Raw genomic sequence first — 27,975 nt, forward strand, 5'->3', positions numbered from 1 at the left:
TCTCTGTGAAAACATACTTCCTGACATTAGTCCTGAGTCTGCCCCCCTTCAACCTCAATTCATGTCCTCTTGTTCTACCGCCTTCCCGTCTCCGGAAAAGGTTCGTTTGCGGATTAATACCTTTCAAATATTTGAATGTCTGTATCATATCACCCCTGTTTCTCCTTTCCTCCAAGGTGTACATGTTCAGGTCAGCAAGTCTCGTACGGTTTGCAATGCAAATCCCATACCATTTCTGTAGCTTTTCTTTGCACCACTTCCAGTCTTTTCCCATCTTTAGCAAGATACGGCCTCCAAAACTGAACACAATACTCCAAGTGGGGCCTCACCAACGACTTGTAGAGGGGCATCAAAACCTCCTTTCTTCTGCTGGTTATGCCCCTCTCTACGCAGCCTAGCATCCTTCTGGCCACGGCTGTCGCCTTGTCGCATTGTTTCTTCACCTTCAGATCCTCCAACACCAAAACCCCAAGGTCTCTCTCCTGAGTCTCCTCTCTAGAGTTTGATCCCCAGAGCAGTCAGCACCAGCACCCCTCCCCCCCTCCCCGTGCATTCTCAGTTCAACTGACACCTCCGAGCATGGGGCATGCTGATTTTACGGAGTATGCATGGGAGCCTGGCGTGGGGCAGTGCTGGTGTTGGCGGCTGCCAATGGGCTGCTAACAGCCAGGAGGATGAGACTGCTTGGGATTCTTCAGCTGGTGGGGCCTGGGAATCCCCACCTGCCAAGGTATTTAGTTTTAATGCTGTGGGCGAGGGGGAGTAGCAGGCAGAGAGGAAATGCCGGTCATGCCCACCCAGTTCACTCCGTGTCCCACCCAATAACTGAGATCTGGGCCATGTTCTAACACTAATATTAGTACATGGCCAGAAATTCAACAAAGAGAACAAAGCCCTTGTTGACAGCTTAGTCTGTAGGAAAGGCCCTGTGCTAAACCCTTGCACTTCTTGGTAAACTGGTCCCTTAGTTTTTTTCTTGTGTCTTCATTACTAATTCTATCATGCTTTCCTCAATCTTGGGTTTGGATTTTAGATTTATTATTCATCTTTTTCTGAATCTGAGCTTGCAGTGAATTACATATTCCGGTACATGAGTTATTTCCCTGCCCAATGTGGCTTGCAAGCTAGTTGTAGAATCTTAAAAATGTCATTTATGCTGCCTGAATTCTGCCAACCTCTTTATTAACATAACTCATGTTTCAGTTCCACAAAAAAGTGTCAGTACTGCCCTAACTTTCTACAGTTTAAGCTATATTTCGTGGATAGTATCACAGATTGATTGGGGTCACTGGAATTTATGTTGTATTATTGTTATAAACCACAAGTGATATCAAAACCATGGCAATTAAAATGCAGAACTTGTTCAAGGACATAGCTGGCCATGACAGTTCCATCAGACCATATTCCTTCAAACACCATTTTATTTCCTTTAAAGCATTTTTCAGATGATTCTTACAGAGTTAATGTAATTGATGCATTGATTTCTTACTTGACTACCTTATATTAAATCAACAAGGAAAGACGACCCTGGGAGACCAGATAGGTCTCTTCTGTAGGACTGAGGGGAGGAAGCACTTATTACTAGAGAACATGCATGTTAGCATTTGATTCAGCGGCAGAAGTTTAAATTATGAGCTTCCAACCAAGCAACAATTTTGATAGGAAATGGAAAGGGGGTGGGATTTGATATAAGCAGTTTACATATTATATACAAGTACTAAATTTACACTTGGTTGGGGGGGTGGGGGTGGAATCAATCTCAGAAGATCTGGGAATAGTTGCAAGAGGGCCCCTGTACTGGAAGGGTTGCTTGGTCAGAGAACCTACATCACTGAGGTTGTCTCTGAACAGATTGGGGTGGGGAGAGGGAGAGAGTGATGTGACTCAGCAGATTAATAAGAAAGTGTAATTTTACATGCAAAGACATTCAGGTAGATACATTTCTCTGCTAGGAATCACTTTGTCTCTCTTTTTGACCTTTAAAGAGCTCCATGCTCATAAAGTGATGTATTTGGGGATCAGAAAATTGGAGTTTCTGGATTAGAGCAAAGAGGAGGAACTTAAATGAAGAGCTTTGTCCATCCAGGGTAGATTAGAGAATGCAGCAAGCAATTTATATCACAAAGCCTTGGGGGGGGGGGGGGGGGAGGATATATCTCTTGTTTTAGGAGGACAAAAGGAAAGAAAGAGCAGACACAAAATACATCAGAGATGCACTTTCCCAAAAGTGATTGAGAAAATAAATTAATAGGAAATCCTTTGTACAGCCTTCTAAGAATCAGAAATTGCTGCCAGCAGACCTGAAACATAATCTGGCCTGGGTTTATAGGAACCAGAACCCTGTCTCTGCCTGTTTCCATTCTCTCCTTGCATTTGTTTTCCTTTCCCAATTTCCATCTGACTTTGGCACCGCACACACGGTAAAGAGCTGCACGGGAACAGGGTTAGCGGGAATCCCACGGGGATCCCCTCCAGCTCCGTGGGAATCCAACAGGGGTGGACACAGGTCCTATGGGGTTCCCGCAGAATTGTAGTGCCAGGCCGACCTACAGTGGGGGAAATAAGTATTTGATCCCTTGCTGATTTTGTAAGTTTGCCCACTGACAAAGACATGAGCAGTCCATAATTGAAGGGTAGGTATTGGTAACAGTGAGAGATAGCACATCACAAATTAAATCCGAAAATCACATTGTGGAAAGTATATGATTTATTGCATTCTGCAGAGGGAAATAAGTATTTGATCCCCCACCAACCAGTAAGAGATCTTGGCCCCTACAGACCAGGTAGATGCTCCAAATCAACTCGTACCTGCATGACAGACAGCTGTCGGCAATGGTCACCTGTATGAAAGACACCTGTCCACAGACTCAGTGAATCAGTCAGACTCTAACCTCTACAAAATGGCAAAGCAAGGAGCTGTCTAAGGATGTCAGGGACAAGATCATACACCTGCACAAGGCTGAATGGGCTACAAAACCATCAGTAAGACGCTGGGCCGAGAAGGAGACAACTGTTGGTGCCATAGTAAGAAAATGGAAGAAGTACAAAATGACTGTCAATCGACAAAGATCTGGGGCTCCACGCAAAATCTCACCTCGTGGGGTATCCTTGATCATGAGGAAGGTTAGAAATCAGCCTACAACTACAAGGGGGGAACTTGTCAATGATCTCAAGGCAGCTGGGACCACTGTCACCACGAAAACCATTGGTAACACATTACGACATAACGGATTGCAATCCTGCAGTGCCCGCAAGGTCCCCCTGCTCCGGAAGGCACATGTGACGGCCCGTCTGAAGTTTGCCAGTGAACACCTGGATGATGCCGAGAGTGATTGGGAGAAGGTGCTGTGGTCAGATGAGACAAAAATTGAGCTCTTTGGCATGAACTCAACTCGCCGTGTTTGGAGGAAGAGAAATGCTGCCTATGACCCAAAGAACACCGTCCCCACTGTCAAGCATGAGGTGGAAATGTTATGTTTTGGGGGTGTTTCTCTGCTAAGGGCACAGGACTACTTCACCGCATCAATGGGAGAATGGATGGGGGCCATGTACCGTACAATTCTGAGTGACAACCTCCTTCCCTCCGCCAGGGCCTTAAAAATGGGTCGTGGCTGGGTCTTCCAGCACGACAATGACCCAAAACATACAGCCAAGGCAACAAGGAGTGGCTCAGGAAGAAGCACATTAGGGTCATGGAGTGGCCTAGCCAGTCACCAGACCTTAATCCATTGAAAACTTATGGAGGGGAGCTGAAGCTGCGAGTTGCCAAGCGACAGCCCAGAACTCTTAATGATTTAGAGATGATCTGCAAAGAGGAGTGGACCAAAATTCCTCCTGACATGTGTGCAAACCTCATCATCAACTACAGAAGACGTCTGACCGCTGTGCTTGCCAACAAGGGTTTTGCCACCAAGTATTAGGGTCTTGTTTGCCAGAGGGATTAAATACTTATTTCCCTCTGCAGAATGCAAATAATTCATATACTTTCCACAATGTGATTTTCCGGATTTAATTTGTGATGTGCTATCTCTCACTGTTACCAATAACCTACTCTTCAATTATGGGCTGCTCATGTCTTTGTCAGTGGGCAAACTTACAAAATCAGCAAGGGATCAAATACTTATTTCCCCCACTGTACCTATCCTTTCTTTTTGTTTCTAAGCTAGCATAGCAATTACAATACCACTAAAAAGAATAATAGATATGATTTATAGCATTGAAATCAGACTTGTATTTGGAAAAACTAAATACGAAAGTGCGAAACCCTTAAGAGAGAAACTACGTTGGCTCCCTCTCAAGGAACGCATTGAGTTTAAGATCTGTACGACCGTACACAAAATCATACACGCAGATGCCCACACTCTACCTGTTAAACCTAGTAGACCTGCCACCCAGAAACGCCAAAAGATCAGCCCGCAAATTCCTCAACCTGAACTTCCCCAGCTGTAAAGGACTTAAATATAAGCAGGCATACGCTACTACCTTCTCGTACAGAAGTACATAGCTATGGAACGCACTACCCACAGCCTTGAAACCATGGACAATCTAACCAACTTCCGCAAATCTTTGAAGACACATCTCTTCAACAAAGCCTACAAAAAGAACCCTTAACAACTCAATTCACTACCCATCCCACCAAGTATTAAAATGCACCTCTTAAACCACCCTATCTAACACTTACTTCTCTACTCCCTTATATATCTTCTGATTATTACTGATTGTATTAAGATTCTGTCATGACTGTGTCATAACAACACTCTGTAAGCCACATTGAGCCTGCAAATAGGTGGGATAATGTGGGGTACAAATGCAATAAATACATACCTGTAAATGAGCTCTGAGAGGGGAGGTTATCCACATAGGCTACTGTTAAGTTGGGTTATTTTACTACAAGTCAGGTTAATTTAGTAGTGGGGATAGAGGAGATTTGGGTGGGGGTGGATAGATTCCAGTGGGAATGGGCAGGGACTGGTGACATTTCTGTCCCAGTGAAACAGATCTCTAACACAGGGTCAAGTCATAATAGCCTCTTCTGAATTTGATAGCAGTACACAAAGGGAAGGAGAGACCTTAGAATGAGAAGAGGGGAAGGGGGGTGGTAAGATTCCTGGAATCCCTCTGGGAACATTCTTCCTTATGAAGTTCCGACTGCTGTCCTGGATAGCTGTGCTGGGGCCAATCTGATGGGTAAGTGCTTTAAAAGTGTCCATGCAGGGAGTTCAAAAGCAGTACTGAGGGTGAGTCAGAAGAGCCTGTGATGTTGGGCATATGCATGGTGGGGCACTTTCTGTCCACCCACTGTGGGAAATTCTCAAAGGAGGTTTGTCTTTGAAAATTAACCAATGCAATATGCACACACTCATCACATGTCCACCTGTTTTACACTGCTATGTGTGGTCAGCAGAGCAGAAGCAAAATTGTGGCTCCTTTTACAAAGCAGCAGTACTGATTAGTGTGCGCCGAATGCGAATAAGCCCATGGGAATTGAATGGGCTTCTTTGCATTCAGCAGGCTGTTAATTGGTAGCGCCGCCTTGTAAAAGGAGCCCTTAGTTCTTTTGAAAAACTGCATTCCTTTAGCCACCATTCTTACATTATTTCAGTATCTTGATATCATCAGCCATGATCAGCCTGCAATTTCTGTGCTGGTCAGAGCACATCAGCCTCCCAACCCCCCCCCCACCCCCCCCCCCCACACACACACACACATTGTGTACCACTCCCTCAGATTGCTGTATCCCAAATGCATGATTCTGCTTTTTTTGCATTGATTTTTAGTTGTCAAGTACTTCACCACTTTCTTAGATCCCTTCTGTCTGCTTTCTCAGAGGTGCTCATTGTCTTACAGATCTCGTGTGTCAAAAGGCAGTTTTCCTTCCAACTCTTGCACAATATTGCTCACAAAAAATGTTAAACAAAACCAGCCCCAGGACATATTCCTGAAGCACTCTGTTAACCATCTTTGTCTCCTCAGATTGCATTCTATTTTCTGCAACACGCTGTTGTCTATAGTACTCCAGCAGTTTTTAGAATCCAGGTTTGCGAATTCAGCACAAACCATTTCTTCGTCTGTAAATACCTCATTCTCCATAACTACCATTGGGTAGTCCCTTTCTCAATCCTTCTTCCGTGAATATTGGCTAAAGCAGTGGTCTTCAGTTCAGGTCCTGAGGGCCACAAATAGTCCAGATTTTCAGGATATCCCTAATGAATATGCATGAACAGTGAAGGTATGCAAATCTATTTCATGCATATTCAAAAGCCAACCGGTTTGCAGCCCTCAAGGACCATCAGTATTATTGCAAAGATCTAGATGCTCCTGTGTAATTGAACATTTTTCCCTGCTGAGCTCATCAATTTAGGTGTCTATAGTGGGCGGGTCAGGCTGGACTTCCAGCATTAGATGCCAACATTTAGGCAAAGGAAAAATCTGGCCTAGATTAGGAACCTCAGTTCAACCATTTTCAGCCTAAAACCATATTCAGCTGGTGTCCTGGCTCTGGCATAAAATGTCTGTGTATATACAGGCAGTGAAAACATAACTGGTTTAGTGTGAGATTCAGCAATTAAGCAGCAATGATGAACTGCAAAAGACAAGGCTGTGTTTTATGCAGTTATCCTGGCCTAACCTGCTAAGTGCCAACTCCACCTCGGGAACACCCAGGCATAGGCACTAACTAGGTATTTTGTCTGGGACTAACGGCATATACATAAGTACATTCTATACATGTTATTCCTGGAATTGTGGATTTTTCCCAAGTCCATTTAGTAGTGGTTTATGGACTTGTCCTTTAGGAAACCGTCCAACCCCCTTTTAAACTCTGCCAAGCTGACCGCCTTCACCATGTTCTCCGGCAACGAATTCCAGAGTTTAATTATGCATTGGGTGAAGAAAGATTTTCTCCTATTTGTTTTAAATTTACTACACTGTAGTTTCATCGCATGCCCCCTAGTCCTAGTATTTTTGGAAAGCGTGAACAGACGCTTCACATCCACCTGTTCCACTCCACTCATTATTTTATATACCTCTATCATGTCTCCCCTCAGCCATCTCTTCTCCAAGCTGAAAAGCCCTAGCCTCCTTAGTCTTTCTTCATAGGGAAGTCGTCCATCCCTGCTATCATTTTAGTCGCCCTTCGCTGCACCTTTTCCAATTCTACTATATCTTTCTTGAGATGCGGTGACCAGAATTGAACACAATACTCAAGGCGCGGTCGCACAATGGCATTATAACATCCTCACACCTGTTTTCCATACCTTTCCTAATAATACCCAACATTCTATTCGCTTTCCTAGCCGCAGCAGCACACTGAGCAGAAGGTTTCAGTGTATTATCAACGACGACACCCAGATCCCTTTCTTGGTCCGTAACTCCTAACGACCAGCAGCACTTAACTGAACAATAACATAATAGATGGACTGTACAGGTCTTTATCTGCCGTCATCTACTATGTTACTGTCCAGTTAAGTGCTGCTGAATATGGCATTTCTGACCATTTAAATTGCTTTGAATATCTACCCCTAAGCTTGTCTAAAATGTTGTCAAACTTAAGCCCCTGAAAGAGGCACTTAGGTCAGTCACTTAGGGGCCCTTTTACTAAGCCGCATAGGCGCCTACATTCGTCCAATGTGCGCCAGTTTGGAACTACCACCAGCTACCAAGTGGCCCGGGCAGTAATTTCATTTTTACGTGCATCCACTTTGAACTCTGGAACCTTTCCAGCGAACGGCGCTAACTGGGCAGTAATCAGCACTGTATGCACGCTGATGACTACTGCCCGGTTAACGAGTGAGACTTTACCACTAAGTCAATGGGTGGCGGTAAGGTCTCGGGGCCAAAATGGATGAACGCCAATTTTTATTTTGCAGCACGTCCATTTTTGGCTAAAAAAAAGGGCCTTTTTTTGCGGGTCAGCTGAAAAATTGACCTGCGTGCATCCAATACACATATCTACACCAGCGCAGGCCATTTTTCAGCACACCTTAGTAAAAGGACCCATAAAAAAATAATTCCCTATAGGTCACCTGAATTTGGGTGCCAGGATGCTGTATGCTAAGTGTGATTTCTATATCAGCAATTATGCATGTAATTGCCAAAGTTACACACATAAGGTTAGGTGTGAGCACTAACATCAGCTAAAAGCAGTGGTGCCCCTAGCTAGCTTGTTTGCCACCTGGGGCAGAGCACTCCCCTCCCGCCTCCAAGTAAGGGGGTGCACTGAGCAGTCCTGCCACTGTCCAGTTCCCTGCCCCCCCTGATGTCAACTTTCTGTTCCGGGGTAGGGGACTGACAGAGCCGACAGCTACACCCTTATGCTACCTGCACCTGGGGCAGACCACACCCACCACCCCACTGTTGGTATGGCACTGGCTAACTGTTATAAGTTAGACATGCAACTGCTAGTATTCTGTAGCCCACACATGTGTTAGTCATGCCCCTCCCCCTCCCATGTCCGCTCCCCCTTGCAGTAGCTTTGGATTTTTGTGTGCACAATTTGCAGAATACTGATTAAGCAAGCATGGTTTATACTGTAATTGGAATTGTTATTGATCTTTTCTAATGTTTTGTTATTCGTTTTCCACTGCTAATAAAGATATATAAAAAAAAAAAGTATGTGTAACTGCAAATTAGTGCCAAAAAATACCAAATATAACCTATTGGTTCATCATGCCAATTAGCAGCTAATTAAGCAATTAAGGTACACATATAACTGACACTTTTCTATAACTTGTGCATTTAATTTTAAGCTTAGCACACAAAGTTGCATGCACAAGACAATGTTTCTTTTGAAAATCAACCTCCAAAAGTTTATTACCATTGTGTGTTGGGAATGTGTGGCAGTGAAGGCTCTATTTATCAGTGAGCAGAGAGTCACCAGGGAAAACAGGATTCCAGGGGTGAGGCACCATTCTGTTGTATAACATCTACATTGCTGTATGCCATATCTCATCCTCACGGACAGAAAAAGCTCTTTCATCAATCCTTGTCCTCAAGAATGCTGAGCACACACACATGCGCACGTACACACATGGGAGAGTAAGAGAGAGATTGAGAGAGAGTGTGTGTTTATGTACGTCAGGCTGATGCCTACAGGCTATTGGAATGTCACATTCAGCAGGACAGGGGGATAATATGAACACCCCCTCATTCATATCTCTGCAGGGTTGGGGTAAATGACCTCTCATTTAGACACTCATCAAGGAAGGGGATATATGAGTCCCTTTATTATTAATGAACCAGTAGCAGGTCTTATGATTTTTCCTTGCCCCCCCCCCCCCCCCCACAATTAATGTGCAGATGTTCTGATCTTGGGACAGTAGACTTGCACCAGTGGAGTGGAGTGAGAAGCCATATTTGATAATTACAGTCAGTCTCAGTGCAGAACAGGGAACTCAAATTCTTTAACAGAAGCCAGTGAAAATATAACCATTGCCAGCACACTGAGGGGAAGGACCCAGTCTGCAGCAGAAGTAAGAATTGCCCACAATGCACTTCTGCCCCACTGACCTGCAGATGACATCACAATGCCCCTGACTGCCCCTTGCCCTTAATGCCAGTAGTATGAGCTGCCTCTGTTTGGCTTTCTTCCCTCCTTCTCACAGCTCTACTGATATCCCTCCTGCCAGCTGGATCTCCTCAGGCAGTCATTAGACCACAATGTGGTCCTGGGCCCTCCTTCCCATCACATTGCTGCTTGCTGCTGTTGTTGGGATTCTTACAACGTGAGTATTTCTCCTTTGCAGAGATACTTTCCTCAGTATCGGGGTCACAATCTCCAGTTGATCTCTGTGAGTCTGAGGTCTGGTGCTGCTTGGAGGAGGTCAGTATGCATTTGACAGCTCTTCCTCAACCTGTAGAGTGTTATCCCTTATGCCACCCCAACTTGGAGAGCATCCTATCCTGCCACAGCTCCAGACATGACACGGTTCTGGGGAGCAGCCTGTGGAAGAGCAACCAAACCCTATTATAGTGTTATGATCAGAATTGCATCTTTGGCTAGGCAGTTGGCAAGTGTGGAATGAAAGACTATATAGAGCCAGACTCAGTGAAATAGGGACTGATACAGGCTAGTCAACATGGTGATACCTGAACTAAAGATTAAAATTTAACAAATAGGGCTAAAAGAATGACATAAACACAATGCAGTACTCAGGCACCTAGTCATCTGAGAACTGGGAAAGATCTGTATGAATGAGGATCTTACTGCAGCACCAGAAGATGTCGTAACTTGTGCAGTATTGTCTAGAGAAACATATTCTTTGTGATATTGACAGGAAAAGAAGAAGACAGACTTCTGTGTAGCAGCAAAATGCACCTCATGACTGCCTGCTCTAGAGATAGTAATGGATATGCATTATGACTGTTCCAGATGGATATGCTCTGTGACTGCCTGCTTCAGGGATAGTAGTGAACGCACCTGGTGACTGCCTGCTCCAGAGATATGAATGGATGTGCTCTGTGACTGCCTGCTTCAAGGATAGTAATGAACGCACCTGGCAACTGCCTGCTCCAGTGATACGAATGGATATGCTCTGTGACTGCCTGCTTCAGGGATAGTAATTAATACACTCTGTGATCGCCTACTCCGGAGACTAACTATTCATAGCAATAAGACATCTTTAGAGAGGAGGCACTGGGCCTTCTCAGGCAGCAGATGATGTGTGTGAAGCACACTTCTGAAACCCTGCTCTCCCGCCCCCCACCCCCAAGAGGAATTATTGTCTGTGCCTGACTCACAAGGCATCTATTATCCTCCCTGTCCTTGAGTACAATGAATCAGAAAGGGGAGGGGGAGATGTGTCACAGTAGGCTAGCAGAAGAGGACTGGTGGGGGATCAGTCCTGGTGGGCAGGAGGAGTACACAGGGCTTTTCTGGGGGTGGAGGAGAAAGTGTCTCCAAATGGGTTCATTTTGCACATTCCATGACAAGAATGAGGTCACTTATAAAGCAGGGTATGCTGGGTCTGATCTCAGTCTCTCAGATGCTCTTCTTAATGCTTGCATTGTGACAGAGAGCTTCCTTCTGGAGTTTGTTCTCTGTAAAAACATGGGGGCAAATAGCGGTGGGTCGCACTGACAGTTTCTCTCTCATCTTTGTAGGTGTGAAGTGGCTGCAGCACATGGCTGGCTAAAGCTCTCAGACATCCCCTACATTAGGTGAGAGGCCCCCCACATGATATTCCTTTACAAAGGTACAGAGAATCAGTGTGAAGAACAGCAACTCATTATCTGGGAGTAGGTCTGTGGATATAAGCAGGGCTCAGAGGCCAGAGCCTACTTTCTACATGTTACCTGCAGGTCTGCTAATAGGGGATATTAGACTAATCACCCCCTTTTTCTCCCTCACAAAGAAACAAAACATAATTATAACATAATACGATGATACCATGTATTGCTAAGTAAATAATTGAGACCAGAGAAACTTGCTTAGTATAAAACAGGCTGCAGCTTTGTTTATTAGTGATAATTGTAGAACCTGAGCCAGAAAACAAGTGAATTTATTTATTTCTAACATAAGAATAACCATACTGAGTCAGACCAATGGTCCATCTAACCCAGTATCCTGTTTCCAACAGTGGCCAAACCATGTCACAGGTACCTGGCAGAAACCCAACCTGACTAACCACAATTTCAGAGCAAGGAGTTATAGCCGAATAATGTAAACACATTTTTTTTACCCACCATAGTAGCAAGGGTAAAAATTCTTGTTGTTGATCTCCACACCTGTGTTGAACTGGAGCCCAATATTCACCTCCTGGTGAACTTTCTTTCTTTGCATTTAATATACTGCTATGGCCTATAAAAAGACCAGGGGTTTGACTCAGTCGAAAAGTGCTGCCAAAGTTAAGTACTATGCTAATATGGATTTCAAGTGTTATGGCAGTATGCTATTTTAAAGATTGGATGAACATTGGTGAAAAACGATAATTAAAAAAAAACTTTTTCTAAAAAATTAATAAATAAACAGGTTGATCTATGAGGATGTATATAGCGCCATGATATATGGGACGCTGTTCCCAGATGGGATTTGCTGCTTTTTAATCTGATGATCCCTGTATTAACCAAGCAAGATGTTAAGAATGTCAGCTTGAACTATATGATATGAACAATTGTTGAGTGTTTGGGATGCTAGGATGATTTGATGGCCTATAAAAAGGCATGAAGGCCCTGTCCAAAAGGACCCCCTTCTGCACAGGCTCTAGCTGAGGTACCCCTCCAACTAAAAAAAAAAAAAAACCTGCAATGAAGCAACTACCCCCCCCAATACATGTACCAGGCAGAATGATAATGATAAGGGCAGGGGTAAGCAAGCTGCCTCTAAGGAGCAGGAGAGATCATGGTCCTCGGAAGGGGGGGGTCTTAATATCAGTGCCACTGCTCTCTCCTTCCATCTACTGATGTAGCATGGCTAAAGCACACTCTTCTTTCACAACATAGACACAAGAAGGGGGCTATTATTAGCCCCCAATTGTTATTGGGTAAAATCTTTTTAAAATGACCCTTGCAGGTCGATATTGAAAAGCTTGGTCAGTTTAAGAGTTATCTGGGCAACTCTTAACAAGTACCCCCCCCCCCCCCCAACCCACTGATCAGGTAAATTTTGTACACTTAAATACTGGGTTAATGTTAGCCAGACTGTTTGATGCAGTTAACTTTAGAGCAGACATTCAGACCACATGTCTCTAGGCTGAACATCCACATAAAGTTAACAGGACAAAGTTGACACATTATCATTCCAGTTCAGTTTTCTAAATATGGATATCATATTAAATGAGGACAGAATAAAACAATCCAGCTCATCCCAGTTGCCATTCACAGGGTGTGACCATGTGCCAGATTTCTCTTTATCCAGCACAACATTTTTCATCTTCCTCCCCTGTACTTCACCATTTTGGGGTAAAAAACATAATTTGCAAACAATAACTGTGGAGCCAGGGAGAGGGTGAACCAAGGGTGGGAGCAAAAGGAGAAAGGGGGGGCTGGATTAGGGAGACTGTTCCCTGTTTTGCTCCAGGTTCCTCTCCCCCTCCTCTTGTCTGCAGGCTGCCTGGTAGGGGCTGAAAAAAAGTGGTGGGACTGTGTTCCAGGCTGGGCCTCCCAGAAATTAAGCTCTGCAAGACCCCTACATAGTTCATGCAGAGCAATAATTTCCCATACCTAACTGCCAAGTTCTGTAATAGTACAAATACATTTTATTGTAAATCGCTTTCATGGATATTTTCAATAATATGTATTACATTTAGTACACATAAACATAACCAGGAATACCTGTGTGGCCAGTGTCCAACCCACCAACCAACCTCCCTAGTTCCCTATTTATGCTGCCAGCCCGACCCATCTACACGAGTACTTACTTTTCTGCTAGAGCTTCCACCCACCATGACTGGATGGTTTATCCTTAACATAAATACAAGATGTGACTGACAGAACATCCAAAGGGTGCCATGGGGTGTAGACCCCTCTGAGGTACAGGAATATGCATCTTTTCAAAATCCAAGCTGAAGGCAAGTTACATATTCAGCTATGTAAGAGTTAATTACTACTTATCTATTACTTATCATTTCTAAAGCGCTACTAGACGTACGCAGCGCTTGAACATGTAGAGACAGTCGCTGCTCGACAGAGCTTACAATCTAATTAGGACAGACAGAACAAACAAGAGATAAGGGAATATTAAAGTGAGGATGATAAAATAAGGGTTCTGAACAAAGTGAATAAGGGTTAGGAGTTAAAAACAGCATCAAAAAGGTGGGCTTTTAGCTTAGATTTGAAGACGGCCAGAGATGGAGCTTGACGTACTGGCTCAGGAAGTCTATTCCAGGCATATGGTGCAGCAAGATAAAAGGAACGGAATCTGGAGTTAGTGGTGGAGGAGAAGGGTGCAGATAAGAGAGATTTACCCAGTGAACGGAATTCCCGGGGAGGAATGTAGGGAGAGATGAGAGTGGAGAGGTACTGAGGAGCTGCAGAGTGAATGCACTTATAGGTCAATAAGAGGAGTTTGAACTGTATGCGGAAATGGATAGGAAGCCAGTGAGTGACTTGAGGAGAGGGCTAATATGAGCATAACGACACTGGCGGAATATTAATCGTGCAGCAGAATTTTGAACAGATTGAAGAGGAGAGAGATGGTTAAGTGGGAGACCTGTAAGGAGCAAGTTGCAATAGTCTAAGCGAGAAGTGATGAGTGTGGATGAGGGTTCTGGTAGTGTGCTCAGAAAGGAAAGGGCAACTTTTGCTGATATTATAGAGAAAGAAACGACAGGTTTTAGCAGTCTGTTGAATATGTGCAGAGAAGGAGAGGGAGGAGTCGAAGATGACCCCAAGGTTAGGAGCTGATGAGACAGGAAGGATAAGTACATAAGTACATAAGTAATGCCACACTGGGAAAGGACCAAAGGTCCATCGAGCCCAGCATCCTGGCTGTGTTATCCACAGAAATAGAGAATGGGGGAGGAGGAGAGGTTGGTTTAGGTGAAAGATGAGAAGCTCAGTCTTGGTCATGTATGTTTAGTTTCAGATGGCGCTGAGACATCTAGGCAGCAATGTCAGACAGGCTGGCTGATACTTTGGCCTGGATTCCTGCTGAGATTTCTGGTTTGGAGAGGTAGATCTGGGAGTCATCAGCGTAAAGATGATACTGAAAATCATGGGATGAGATCAGAGTACCAAGGGAAGAAGTATAGATGGAGAAAAGAAAAGGTCCCAGGACAGATCCCTGAGGTACACCAACTGACAGTGGGATAGAAGTAGAGGAGGATCCACTAGAGTATACACTAAAGGTACGCTGGGAGAGATAAGAATAAAACCAGGAAACAACAGAGCCCTGAAATCCAAGTGAGGACAGCGAGCGTAGCAAGGAGTAGGCTGTGATCAACAGTGTCAAAAGCAGCAGATAGATTGAGAAGGATGAGCATAGAATACAGACCTTTGGATTTGGCCAGGAACAGATCATTGGAGACTTTAGCAAGTGCTCTTTCAGTTGAATGAAGGGGGCGAAAGCCAGATTGAAATGGATCAAGAATAGCTTGAGATGAAAGAAAGTCAAGGCAACGGCGGTGAACAGCACGTTCAAGTATCTTGGATAGGAAAGGGAGGAGGGAGATGGGGCAATAGTTGGAAGGACAGGTAGGGTCCAATGAAGGTTTTTTAAGGAGTGGTGTGACTACGGCATGTTTGAAGGCATCAGGAACAGTCGCAGTGGACTTAAATCCTAAGTGGACTTATATTCTAAATTGTATCAGAGGTGATGGAGGATGAAGTAACTTGCCTGAGGTCACAAAGGGTGTTAGTGTTAGAAGTGAGATTTGAACTCTGGCTTCCCTGGTTTGCAGTTTGCTTCTCTAACCACTAAGGTATTCCTGCATTCTTGGCCCCAGGATCCAGAGAGGATGCCCCAGACTAGAGGGGATGCTCTGGTGTATATAGGATGGTCCAGGGTACAGGAAGACGCTGGGATAGGATACCCAAGAGTGCAGGGGTGCTTTAGGCAGGGTAGTTTTTAGGATGTGAGAATAGGTCTCCAGCTCCCTCCTATCACTTTCTAACTCGTAATTTTCCTTGGTCTCTCTGAGTATAAACCCGTCCACCCAGTGGTGTGCTGGTAAATTTTTAACAACAGGCTCTCTCCCCGGTCCACCTCTGCGCCCCCCCCCCCCCCAAACTGCAGACCTGGCTATACCCGGGGAGAGAGCCGGGGGGGGGGGGGGGGTAATGCATTACCCCCTCCGGGAAAATTTTTTTTTTTTAAATGCTCCAAGGCTCCAATCTAATTCATGTGGGATAAAATGCCATAAATAAGTAACTAAATAGATAGAAACTCTGAATGTTGAGCACCTGATTCCTGTAACATGATGTCTGTTTTAGAAGCCCTTTACCAGGAGAAAAAAAAATCTCTGCACCAATAACAGGGGTAGGTGCCCCTATAACCAGACCCTCCAAATGACAGACTGATTACGATTTATAACAAGTTACTACTCTACCTATGAAATGTTATTCCCTTATTATACTTCCTCTGTGTACATCTCTATGCACAAGACGGCAGCATTTTTAAGAATGTAACTTTTAATTTTTATTTATTTTTTTACAGTATCCTCCCCAACCCATTCCACCCCACCTCACCCATCTATTACAGACCTCCTCCCCGATCCCCAGAGCCGAAGGGTCCCACTCCCAGCGCATACCTGAAGGCAACGTCCCTGGTGGTCTAGTGGATTCTTTGTGGCAGGAAAGATCCCCAGTCTTTCCTGCCCGCTGCCAGCGCCAACCCTCCTCCTGCCACATCTTCTTTAAAATGGCTGCTGAGCAATGCATAATAGAGGGCCATGTGTATTATTAGATAGGAGAACAATCCTTTGAAGGAGCACATTAAGAGGACCCACCAGTAAATATTGTTGGGATAATACACTGAGTAAAACACGAGTTATAAATATTGGAGTTTCATATAAAAGTTTATTGTTAATAGTTATGCATTGTACAGTAATTATACCTGTACACATTATAGATATAGGAGTAGACAAGAAGGAAGGGATAGGGGAGAAAAGTTTGGAAAACATTGATGATGGACATTTCAGGTTTAGTAATATGTACTAGACTTTGCTGTTATATGATTTATATTGACTGAGATGGAATTGTATACCATGTGACCTCATCAATAAAAAATTGTTGAAACATAAAATGGCTGCTGAGACTTACAAGGGCGGCCTTGCAAGACATCTCCTTCCTCTTTCTTCCCTCCCCTCCATCCATATGCATCTCCTTCCTCTCTCTTCCCTCTCATCCATCCATGTCCAACTTTTTTCCTCTCCCCCCTCCATGATCCATGTCCAGCATTTCTCCTTTTTCCTCTCCTCCATCCATGTTCATCTCACTTCCTCTCTTCCATGCCCTTCATCCATGTCCAGCATTTCAACTCTCTCCCCTCCATCCATGTGCATCTCCTTCCTCTGTCTGCCCTCCCCTCCATCTATGTCCAGAATTTCTCCTATCTCCCCTAAATCCATGTGCATCTCCTCCTCTGTCTTCCCTCCCCTCCATTCACGTCCAGCCTTTCAACTTCCTCTGTCTTCCCTCCCTCCCCTCCATCCATGTCCAGCATTTCTCCTCTCTGCCTTCCCCTCCATCTGTGTGCATCTCCTTCCTCTCTCTTTCCTCCCCTCCAATATTTGTCCTCTCTTCCCGCCATCCATGTCCAGCATTTCTCCTCTCTCCCCTCCATCCATGTGTGTCTTCTTTCTCCTCTCTCCTCCATCCAGGTTCAGTATTTCTCCTGCCCTCCCCTCCATGATCCATCCATGTCCAGCAACTCTCCTCTCTCCCCTGTCCGCCCCTCCCATCCATATCCAGTGATTCTCCTCTGCCCCTATCCTCCACTCCCATCCATGTCCAGCCATTCTCTCTCCCCTGCCCTCTTTTCCCATCCATGTCCAGCGATTCTCCTCTCTCCCCTGCCCTCTTCTTCCATCCATGTCCAGCGATTCTCCTCTGCCCTCCCCTAACCATCCATGTCCAATGATTTCTCCTCTCTCCTCTCCCCTCCATGTCCAGCAATTCTCCTTTGCCCCCTATCCTCCCCTCCCATTCATGCGCAGTGACTCACCCCAGCCTCCACCTGCCCCCTTTTTCAGCCCCCAAGATGAGTTCCAGTTCCAACCCCCCAGCGCCGGCTCACCTACTACTTCGCGGGAAGATTGTGAAAAACTACAAGAGGACCTTACGAGACTGGGAGACTGGGCATCTAAATGGCAGATGATGTTTAATGTGAACAAGTGCAAAGTGATGCATGTGGGAAAGAGGAACCCAAACTATAACTACGTCATGCAAGGTTCAGCGTTGGGAGTCACAGACAGAGAAATGGATCTAGGTGTCGTCGTTGATGATACATTGAAAACTTCTGCTCAATGTGCTGCTGCGGCTAGGAAAGCAAATAGAATGTTGGGTATCATTAGGAAAGGGATGGAAAACAAAAATAAGGATATTATTCTGCCGTTGTATCGCTCCATGGTGCGACCGCACCTCGAGTATTGTGTTCAATTCTGGTCGCCGCACATCAAAAAAGACATAGTGGAATTGGAAAGGTGCAGAGAAGGCCGACAAGGATGATACAGGGGATGGGACGACTTCCCTATCAGTATAGGTTGAAGAGGCTGGGGCTCTTCAGCTTGGAGAAAAGGCAGCTGAGGGGAGATATGCTAGAGGCCTATAAGATAATGAGTGGAATGCAATGGGTCGATGTGGAGCGTCTGTTTACACTTTCCAAAATACTAGGACAAGGGGGGCATGTAATGAAGCTGCAGTGTGGTAAATTTAAAATGAATCGGAGGAAGTTTTTTCATTACTCAACGCGTAGTTAAACTCTGGAATTCGCTGCCGGAAAAGGTGGTTAAGGCGGTTAACTTAGCGGACTTCAAAAAAGGGTTGGACGGCTTCCTGTAGGAAAAAGCCACAGAATGTTATTGAATAGACGAGGGAATACAGTATTTCTAGGATGGGCGGGACAAGTTGCTTGTTCTTTTGGCCGCTGTCGGTGACAGGGCGCTGGGCTCGATGGACCCTTGGTCTGTCCCAGCATGGCGATGCTTATGTACTACTAATAATAGTAATTTCTATAGTGCTAGTAGACATACGCAGCGCTGTATGTATTATATACAGGTACTTTCTCTGTCCCTAGAGGGCTCACAAGTTTTTTGTACCCGGTGCAATGGAGGGTTAAGTGACTTGCCCAAGGTTACAAGGAGCTGCAGTGGGAATCGAACCTGGTTGCCAGGATCAAAGCACACTGCAGAAACCATTAGGCCACTCCTCCACTTTGCCAACTTCTTCCACCCCCTCCCCAGCAGCCCACATAACCCACCTTCTTCCACCCTGCCTCCCCAGCAGCCCACATTTCCTACTTTCTTCTACCCCCTCTCCCCTCCAACCAACACACATCAACTATCCCCCCCAGCAGCCTATCAACACTCTCCTCCCCCCCCCCAGCTCATGTTAACCAATCTACATTTCCTGCATTTTCACCCCACTCCCAACATCCCAAGTTAACCATCTCCTTCCAGCCCCCCCCAGCAGCCCACGTCAACCATCTCCCTTCTAGCCCCTCCCCCCGCTCAACACCAGCAGCCTACATTTCCTGTCTTCTTCCAGCCCCCCCCCCCCGCTCCCCAGGTCGTTGTCCATCATCTCCTGCCCGCCCTCAGCTCCCCGATAGCCCTTTTTTCCTTCCTGCCACTGCCCTCCCTTTAAATATTGTATTTTTCCTCGAGTCGCGGCACCGGCATTGAAAGCAGCAAGCTTGGCTCGCCTCCAGCCTTCCCTTCCCTCTCAGTGTTCCGCCCTCGCGGAAACAGGAAATACATCAGAAGAGGGCGAAACACTGAGAGGGAAGGGAAGGCTGGAGGCGAGCCGAGCCTGCTGCTTTCAATGCCGGCGCCACGACTCGAGGAAAAATACAATATTTAAAGGCAGGGCGGCGGCAGGAAAGAAAGGGTTATCAGGGAGCTGAGGGCGGGCAGGAGATGATGGACGGCCTGGGGAGCGGGGGAGCCTGCAGCTCGCGGGGTGGTGGGAGGAGAGGCAAGCCAGCACGCACTTGGCAAACAACCAGCTCGCAAGATGCCAAAAAATTTAACAACTGGCTCTTGCGAGCTGGTGTGAGCCAGCTCCAGCACACCACTGCCTCCACCCCCCACACATGCACCAGTAAGACCTCACACCTTCCCCAATAGACCCATCTCATCCTATATCCTTTGTTCAGTGAACTCAGCTACTGGAATATGTTCCTAATATTCAGACACAGAATGTAGCTGCCAGGAATAGCAGATACCTGCAGTTACCTCCAGATGGGGCAAAGTATCCAGCTCAGAGAGTGAGAAACCTTGATTGACCTGTTCTCCTTTACTTCCCAGCACCTGTGGCATTCACCCTCCTCCGAGATGTATCTACATCCAGACATTTAACACTGGAGCTTGGCTAGGTAAGTATCCTCACTGGGACTGATATCAGGCATACTGTGCCTGCCTATTGTCTTCGTTTCTGCTCAGTCTTGTGTCCATTACATTGACCACCAGTAGAGGTACTGATTCAATTCAAGGCAATAATGCTGACCTTTAAAGTAATACTGGCACTGTACTTGCATGACAGGCTTTTGTGGTATAGTCTGGGAGGGTTGTGCCTTCCTCCCAAGATAGATTAACAGATCTTCTGCTGATGAGGGCTATGATGTACGTTGATGCACTCGAACACCCCTTTTCTTGTAATGCATCTAGTGGATGTCATGCTATTCGCAATGCACTGAGATTCTGTAGAGATCTCCTTTGTGGAAGTTGGAAAGAATTATGCATAAGGGATTGAGAAATGCCTGTCCACCTGTTTGTCTCGGGACAAAATAATTCTCCAAAATGAATGGAATGAAATTTGTCAGGTAGTAAAAACCAGTATATATGTGTGTGTGTGTGTGTATATATATATATATATATATATATATATATATATATATATATATATATATATATATATATATATATATATATATAGACCAAATGCATTTGTATGGGAGGAGTTCCAGCTTCTGTAGCATATAAACTTATATACAGTGACCAGAGCAACTGGGTAATTCCTCTTTTCAAACTGCTTCTCCCTCTCTTGACCCTCCCTGCCCCCCCCCCCAAATGTTCCATCCTACAAACTATCCCCCTGCAACTGCCCTACCCCTACCTCTCAAACTAAATTGTGACTGCCTCACTACCCTGCAAACCATCCCTCCACCCTGTAAACTGCCTCCGTCCCCAAAAACATACCCCACAATTGCCCTGCCACCTTGCAGAAGCTACACCCTGCCACTGCTGCACCACCCTGGAGATCGCTCCCATTGGGCCACAGCCCAGTCAAGTTGTCAGGATTTCCCCAATGAATATGCATGAGATCTATTTGTATACAATAGAGACAGTGCATACAAATAGATCTCATGTGTATTCATTGGGGAAATCCTGAAAACCCAACTGAGTTGCAGCCCTGGGTTGGAAATAATTGCATGACCTACACTCTGCATACTTTACCCATATCTGGGAGATAGCATGTAAAGGCCTGGCTTTTTGGTGTATGGTTTGTGAGGAAATATTTGTTCTTTTTGGCCTATGTATTATGGAAAGTTAGGCTTGTTTCAGAGCAGAGGAGCAGCCTCCTGGTTAGAGCAGCAGACTAGGAACAAGAAAGCCTGGGTTCAGATCCCATGGCAGCATCTGGTAGTCTTTAAAGTCATTTAACTCTCCTTAATTCTCTTTAGGAGAAGGCAATAGCAAACCAGTCCTGTATATTGCTGAAAAAAACCCACATGGGTAGTTCCCTCACTGTAGGATCACCAGGAGTCAGTTCCACTTCAGGGCACATTTATTTATTTATTTATTTATTGCATTTGTATCCCACATTTTCCCACCTCTTTGCAGGCTCAATGTGGCTTACAATACATCGTGATAAGTGGAAATACAGTTAGAAAATATACAATTACTGGTACAGAAGGATCTTGGGTAACATTATAATAAGAGACATGATAGTATAACAAGCAGATATAGTAAGAAAGTTCTGAATATATATGGAGGATTTATATATGTTTTGGGTTTTTGTGCTCTTTGTGGGTTTTTTTTTTTGCTAGGGAATCTATAAGAAGGAGCAGCATTCTGGCTAGTTCCTGCTTCTGTGCTTCTTGTGGTTTGCACTGTTGTTATCTTTAGATTTCAGTTACCTACTCATTTTTTTTTCTTCATTTGTCATCTGGAGTTTTTTTTTTTTAGAACACAGCAAGATAAAAATGGAATTAAGTAAATAAATAAACAGCAGGAGTTAAGGGGATGGGACAGTGAGCCCATTCTGACCAACACTAGCAGTTCCCCAGAGCAGGAAATGTAAAGGGATAGGATGGAGATTCCAGTCATGCCGGAGTGGTGGAGTAGCCTAGTGGTTAGTGCAGCTTCATGTTTGTAATAGTAGGCAATTCTCCTGCCCCCATGCAAGACTCATTTATCATTGTTGAATGTTGCTTTGGGAAGGTTTGCCTAGGTTCCAATGATGGAGTGATGCATGAATCATACCGAGGCTGCTTTATTGCAAAAGTAAGCTCTGTAAGCGTGCTCTTACTTTCTCTCCCTGATTCTCTTCCAGCCCTAATCATCTGTCTTCTGCGCTACCAACAGATTCGAGATCTGGGGCACTGGTCCCGCCTGAACCAAATCTCTTTGGGATTTGGCCTCTTCTGCAGCACTGGAGCATCCATCATGGCAAATTTCCAGGTAATCACTATTTAACCCATAGGCTAAATGATTGGGAGTGCCAAACACAATATAAGAGATCCTACCAAGTCAAAATAAAAAAATGAACTATCCTCTACTTGGATAGCACAATCAGGAGTCCCAAGAGGGTCCTCCATCTCTCCAATCCTCTTCAAGATCATGATGACCCCATTAGCCAAAAAGCTCAACAACCAAGGCCTAAACCCATTCATTTATGCAGATGATGTGACCATCTTTATCCCATTCAATAACATCAACGACATCACAGCGGAAATCAAAAGAGGCCCTAACCACACTAGAAAACTGGGCTACTGCATTCAAGCTCAAACTCAACATTCCTGGTAGTTACATCACCCTACAAACAAACTACCATACCCAATATAACCATAGACAGGATCACAAACAGCCTAAAACTCCTGGGAATGATCATCGATGAAAAACTAATGTTTGAACACCAGGTCACAAAGGCAGCAATGAACACATTCCACACAATATGGAAACTAAGGAGAATTAGAATACTTCCCCACAAAAGTATTCCGACTCATTGTACAACCCTTAGTTCTCACACACTTAGATTACTGCAATGCTGTCCACTCAGGCTGCAAAGGGCAACTCCAAACTGGCCTAAATACAGCAGCCAGACTCATTTTCAGGAAGACATGATACAAAAGGGCCACCCCTCTACTACAAGCTCTCCACTGTCTCCCAATCAAAGCCCACATAACATTCAAACTCTGTTCCATAGCCTGGCTCATAGTCCACAGTGAAAGTGCCTGCATACCTCTCAGACACCCTGAAGGAGGCGAGGAATTACCTGACCATTCACTATCCCATATGTCACAAACTAATCTACAAGTCTGTTCACTCAGCGAACTTCCCCTACCAGAGCACCAAGCTGTGGAATGCCCTTCCCTAATCACTTAAGGTCTTTAACACCTCATACCAACTTTTGGAAACACCTCAAGACCTACCTGTTCAAAACATTTGTACCCAATGACAACAAAAATGAACACGTCAGCCAACCCTCTCACTATCGTAACCATCCGCCACTCACCCCCTAAGACCTCCCTTTCGATCCTCTACACACCATCTGGTCTTGAAAAATGCATATTGCTAAAACTCTGTTAAAATATAATTCTCTTATTTCTACACTCCCCACTCCATCCCTGTAAAAAACTGTAAGCCATATTGAACCAAACATGTTTGGAAAATGTGGGATATAAATGCTGCTGTAAATAAAAAATAAATTAAAATACCAATTATCCCTTCTTGGACACAATGAAGGAACTTTCTCGATATTGGGGGTGCTCAGCACCCAAAGAACTGGTTCCTATGATTTAGCACCTATATTTTACTCTTCATAAGGGAGGGATAGCCATTCTTCCCAGCTCATCAGGTCCACAAAATGACCCCCTCTCTTTCTGCAGTATTAGAGAATGAGACTTACCATAGGCACGTGGGCTGGATGACAACTGACTAAAGGTAGGATCAGCTGAACATGGAGATCTGCCAGCTGTGGGAAGCCTTTCGCAGAGAAAAGGGGATGTCTTGCTCACCTCCTACAGTCTTACAATATTTAAGAGGATGAGAAAGTATAATTTTCTATGGGGTCCTTTTATTAAGCTGCGGTAAAAAGTGGCCTTAGTACACCCTTGTGCAGGTTTTTCCCACATGCTAAGGCCATTTTTACCACAGCCATAACATGGCTGATTTTCTATTTTTTTTTTTAATTAATAGCCATGTGCTACTGTTGCCATTAGCATGCGGCCATTAAAAGAATTACCTCGTGGGTATTTACCACCACCCATTTTGTAGGTGGTAAGGGCTCATACGGTATTCCTTTGATAACCAGTAAGCACGTGCTAATGTAGATGTGTTAATTGTTTAGTGCAGGAATGCCCATTCTCAACCCCCTCTAAAAAAAAAAAAAATAGTTTTTAGTACATGTTTAGCTAGTGCACGTTTGGCAATTACCATAAGATGCCTGAGTACGTCCCATGGTTTGCCATTTTAAGCTGCATTAAGTATATTTTAGCATCTAATACAGCTTAGTAAAAGGGCCACTATGTTTGTGAACTCAATAATCAGGAGACGGGGTGGCATCTCAAGAAACATCCTGTTTTGAATGGAAATGCCATGCCCCTTTCTCCAAAAGAATTCTCTGGTGTTTGGATACCTACGGCTCTGGTAACCTTTAACCTCTCTGCTTCTGTAGGAGTGCAGTCAAGAGCAGATGCATCAGGCCTGGGCCTACCTGGTTCTGCTGTCTGGGACAGCTTACTTTTGGATGCAGGTAGTCTTCACCTACAAAATGAAACCTCGGCCTGGTGGGTTCTGGATTGGACCAGCAAGGGTTGCACTGTGCACCCTCAGCACAGTAGCCCTGGGTTTCTGTATCCTTCTGGTGTAACTTATGTTCCCTCAGTGTTTTCTGAACGTGACACAAACATGCCAAACAGAACCACTTATCTCAGACACAGATTGAGAGTATTGCATAACCATCTATCATACCAGTACTTCTGCAGTTCCAAACTGGGAACAATCCCAGGTCTCCAACACACAAACTGGTTCAATACCATATGTTCCCAGCTCAGCAGTGCGATTGGTTGGTGTGGACGCAGCAAAGCAAAAATGGGAGGTGGGAGTGACTGGGTGAAAAGTGTACCTTGGATTTGAGTATATAAAACCCCTATTTCTAGGTATGGCCATCAGTGGTGGGAGTGAGCCAAAGAATAATGTAACTCCAACTGCTGGAGAAAATATGAACCTGGCACCTTGACCCAGTTTTGAGGTAGCACAGTAAATAATGGCAGACAAAGTCTACCCAACAAGACAGACCAGCACCTGCCACTGTGCAGGTTATAGTCATTCAATGATTAAACACTAGTTGTCAATTTGTCATCATGCCAACTACATATAGGCAGTGAAATATGATTCAGTCTTGGAACAATATATGTTGAAAACCATAAGTATTGCTAGCAGTATTTAACTTGCTAATTTCAATATTATGATGTCTTCCCCTCCCCCTTGAGAGGCACAGCATCCTCACTTGTAGATATGATAAGAACAGAACAATAGCTATACTGGGTCATACCAATGGTCCATCTAGCCCAGTATCCTGCTTCCGTCACAACCAACCAATAACAGGCGATAATTGCAGTCCATTGCTGCTGATTGGCATTCATTTGCAGTTACGAACATCACTGCACTTGGAAAGGGAAAGGAAAGAGAAAGGGGATGAGATTTGATATACCGCCTTTCTGTGGTAGAAACCTAGCACACAAAAACTATAGTGCATAACTTTGAGGGAGGGGGAGGGGCATGGGGGGTCAGCAGTTTCACTTGAAGAACCTAGAATACTGTCAGTTACGCACTGCAGAACCACAACATTTAGTCACAGTAATTTACATGAGCCATTGACATAGTGCATAACTGTAAGGGGTTTGTACATGTGGGAGGAGCATGGGTGGGTCAGGAGCGTGCCCAGCAGTTACATGTGAAGATCCTAGAATACTGTCGGTTACGTGCACAACTGCAATATTTAGTCACAGTTATTTACATGAACCATTGAAGTGGAGGGGCATACTCAAACAGGGTGCCCAAGTTTTCCTGGGGCCGTCCTCGCAGGACAGCTCTGTGAAGGGGCGGGGGGAAACCCATATTATTAAAACAAGATGGGCATCCATCTTTTGTTTCGATAATACGGTCGGGGACGCCCAAATCTCAACATTTAGGTCGACCTTAGAGATGGTCGTCCCGGGTTTTCGGCGATAATGGAAACCAAGGATGCCCATCTCAGAAACGTCCAAATCCAAGCCATTTGGTTGTGGGAGGAGCCAGCATTCGTAGTGCACTGGTCTCCCTCACATGCCAGGACACCAACTGGGCACCCTAGGGGGTACTGCAGTGGATTTCATAAATTGCTTCCAGGTGCATAGCTCCCTTACCTTGTGTGCTGAGCCCCCCCAACCCCCCCCCCAAAAAAAAACCCCCACTCCCCATAACTGTACACCACTACCATAGCCCTAAGGGTTGAAGGGGGGCACCTACATGTGGGTTTCTGGTGGGTTTTGAAGGGCTCACATTTACCACCACAAGTGTAGCAGGTGGGGGGGGGGGGATGGGCGTGGGTCCGCCTGCCTGAAGTGCACTGCACCCACTAAAACTGCTCCAGGGACCTGCATACTGCTGTCAGGGAGCTGGGTATGACATTTGAGGCTGGCATAGAGACTGGCAAAAAAATGTTTTAAGTTTATTTTCTAGGGTGGGAGGGGGTTGGTGACTACTGGGGGAGGTTATCCCTGATTTCCTCTGGTGGTCATCTGGTCAGTTCGGGCACCTTTTTGAGGCTTGGTTGCAAGAAAAAATGGACCAAGTAAAGTCGTCCAAATGCTCGTCAGGGACACCCTTCTTTTTTCCTTTATCAGGTGAGGACGCCCATCTCTTAAGCATGCCCCAGTCCCGCCTTCGCTATGCTGCTGACACGCCCCCGTGAACTTTGGTTGTCCCTGTGACGGAAAGCAGTTGGGGACGCCCAAAATCAGCTTTCGATTATGCCGATTTGGGCGACCCTGAGAGAAGGACGCCCATCTCCCGATTTGTGTTGGAAGATGTGTGCCCTTCTCTTTCAAAAATAAGCCTGATACTGTAAGTGGCCGCGCTTAAATTTTAGATCACAAATGCCAACTTAAACTAGTATTCTACAGCAGCAATTACACATGTAATTACCAATAGAGAATTTGCGCTTACCGAGCAGCACCCTAGCAACTAAATTTCAGTGACCTTTTCCGAATTACCCTCTGAATTTTCTCTGTCGTTTCTCATAGGATATCTACAGTGAGTGCTGTGGCACTGTGGCACTGTGGTTGTCTCGGGTGGATGGCAGTAGACGTGAAGGTTTCCTCTGGCTTGCTTTGCCCAGTTTGTTTGTTTGTTATTTATGAGCAGTTTTATTTACTGTCTTTTCAAAGAAATTCACTCAGTATACAGCTTAGCATACCTTTGGCTACTTGAGGTGCCGACCTGTTGGCACAAGCCCCTGTGTCTTGATATGCCTACTTCTAGCTAACAGCTTCTCATTTAAGCCTTAACTCTTCCCCAGTAGCCTGGTTTCATGACAGCAGCCTGGAGCAGATATCGGGGATTAGTGAGTGGATCTGCTCCTTCTCCCTCTTTTCTCTCTTTGGACTCTTTGCTGTGGATTTCTGTCAGTTGGAGAAGGCTCTATGACACATACAGAACACATTCAAAGAGTGACCATGACGCTATTGATAAGAATCTAGTATGATGGCAAATGACTTTACAGACAAAATAATCATTGCAAACACTCACTTTCCTGTTCACAGATATAGATGTATAACACAAATTATTATGGTGTCTCATTCCTTGTTTACTGTTCTTTAATACACTAGATCAGAGACAGGGGAGGAGATAGTTATTCAAACTTATTATTTACTCCTAGACCAAAGTTCCTTGAGCAAGGAACAGCATTATTATGACAGTCTAATGCATGACAAATCCTTAAAAAGTGAGAAAAATATGAGAAAATCCTGAAGACTGTGCCAAAACCACAGAGGAGGGAGCATTATTGAACTCAGTGGGAAGAAGAGTCACGGACCATGACAAAAGTGAGGGTCCTGGAAGCACCATGGGAGGGAAGGGCTATGGAATGGAATGGGAAAGGGCATCATGGGAATGA

The 27,975-nt window shown here is 45.0% G+C and overlaps 1 protein-coding gene across 1 annotated transcript; it reads left to right on the forward strand.

Moving 5' to 3' along the window:
• Nucleotides 1-604: 604 nt before the first annotated feature.
• Nucleotides 605-27,975, forward strand: LOC115481381 (modulator of macroautophagy TMEM150B-like). The gene is made up of 6 exons (XM_030220469.1): nt 605-730; nt 11,081-11,157; nt 19,902-19,969; nt 22,150-22,277; nt 24,493-24,670; nt 27,379-27,975. Exons 1-6 carry the CDS (start codon nt 605-607, stop codon nt 27,504-27,506), a joined length of 705 nt encoding a protein of 234 aa, XP_030076329.1. The 3' UTR covers nt 27,507-27,975.

Source organism: Microcaecilia unicolor, chromosome 12, assembly GCF_901765095.1.
Source record: "Microcaecilia unicolor chromosome 12, aMicUni1.1, whole genome shotgun sequence".
Lineage (NCBI taxonomy): Eukaryota > Metazoa > Chordata > Amphibia > Gymnophiona > Siphonopidae > Microcaecilia > Microcaecilia unicolor.

What these genes read in the sequence shown, in the direction of transcription:
- LOC115481381 (XM_030220469.1), top strand. Translation starts at nt 605, where the DNA reads ATGCATGGGAGCCTGGCGTGGGGCAGTGCTGGTGTTGGCGGCTGCCAA. An exon ending in TAACACTGGAGCTTGGCTAG is followed by an intron (nt 19,970 to 22,149) that starts GTAAGTATCCTC and finishes ATTCTCTTCCAG; the next exon opens with CCCTAATCATCTGTCTTCTG. An exon ending in CCATCATGGCAAATTTCCAG is followed by an intron (nt 22,278 to 24,492) that starts GTAATCACTATT and finishes CTGCTTCTGTAG; the next exon opens with GAGTGCAGTCAAGAGCAGAT.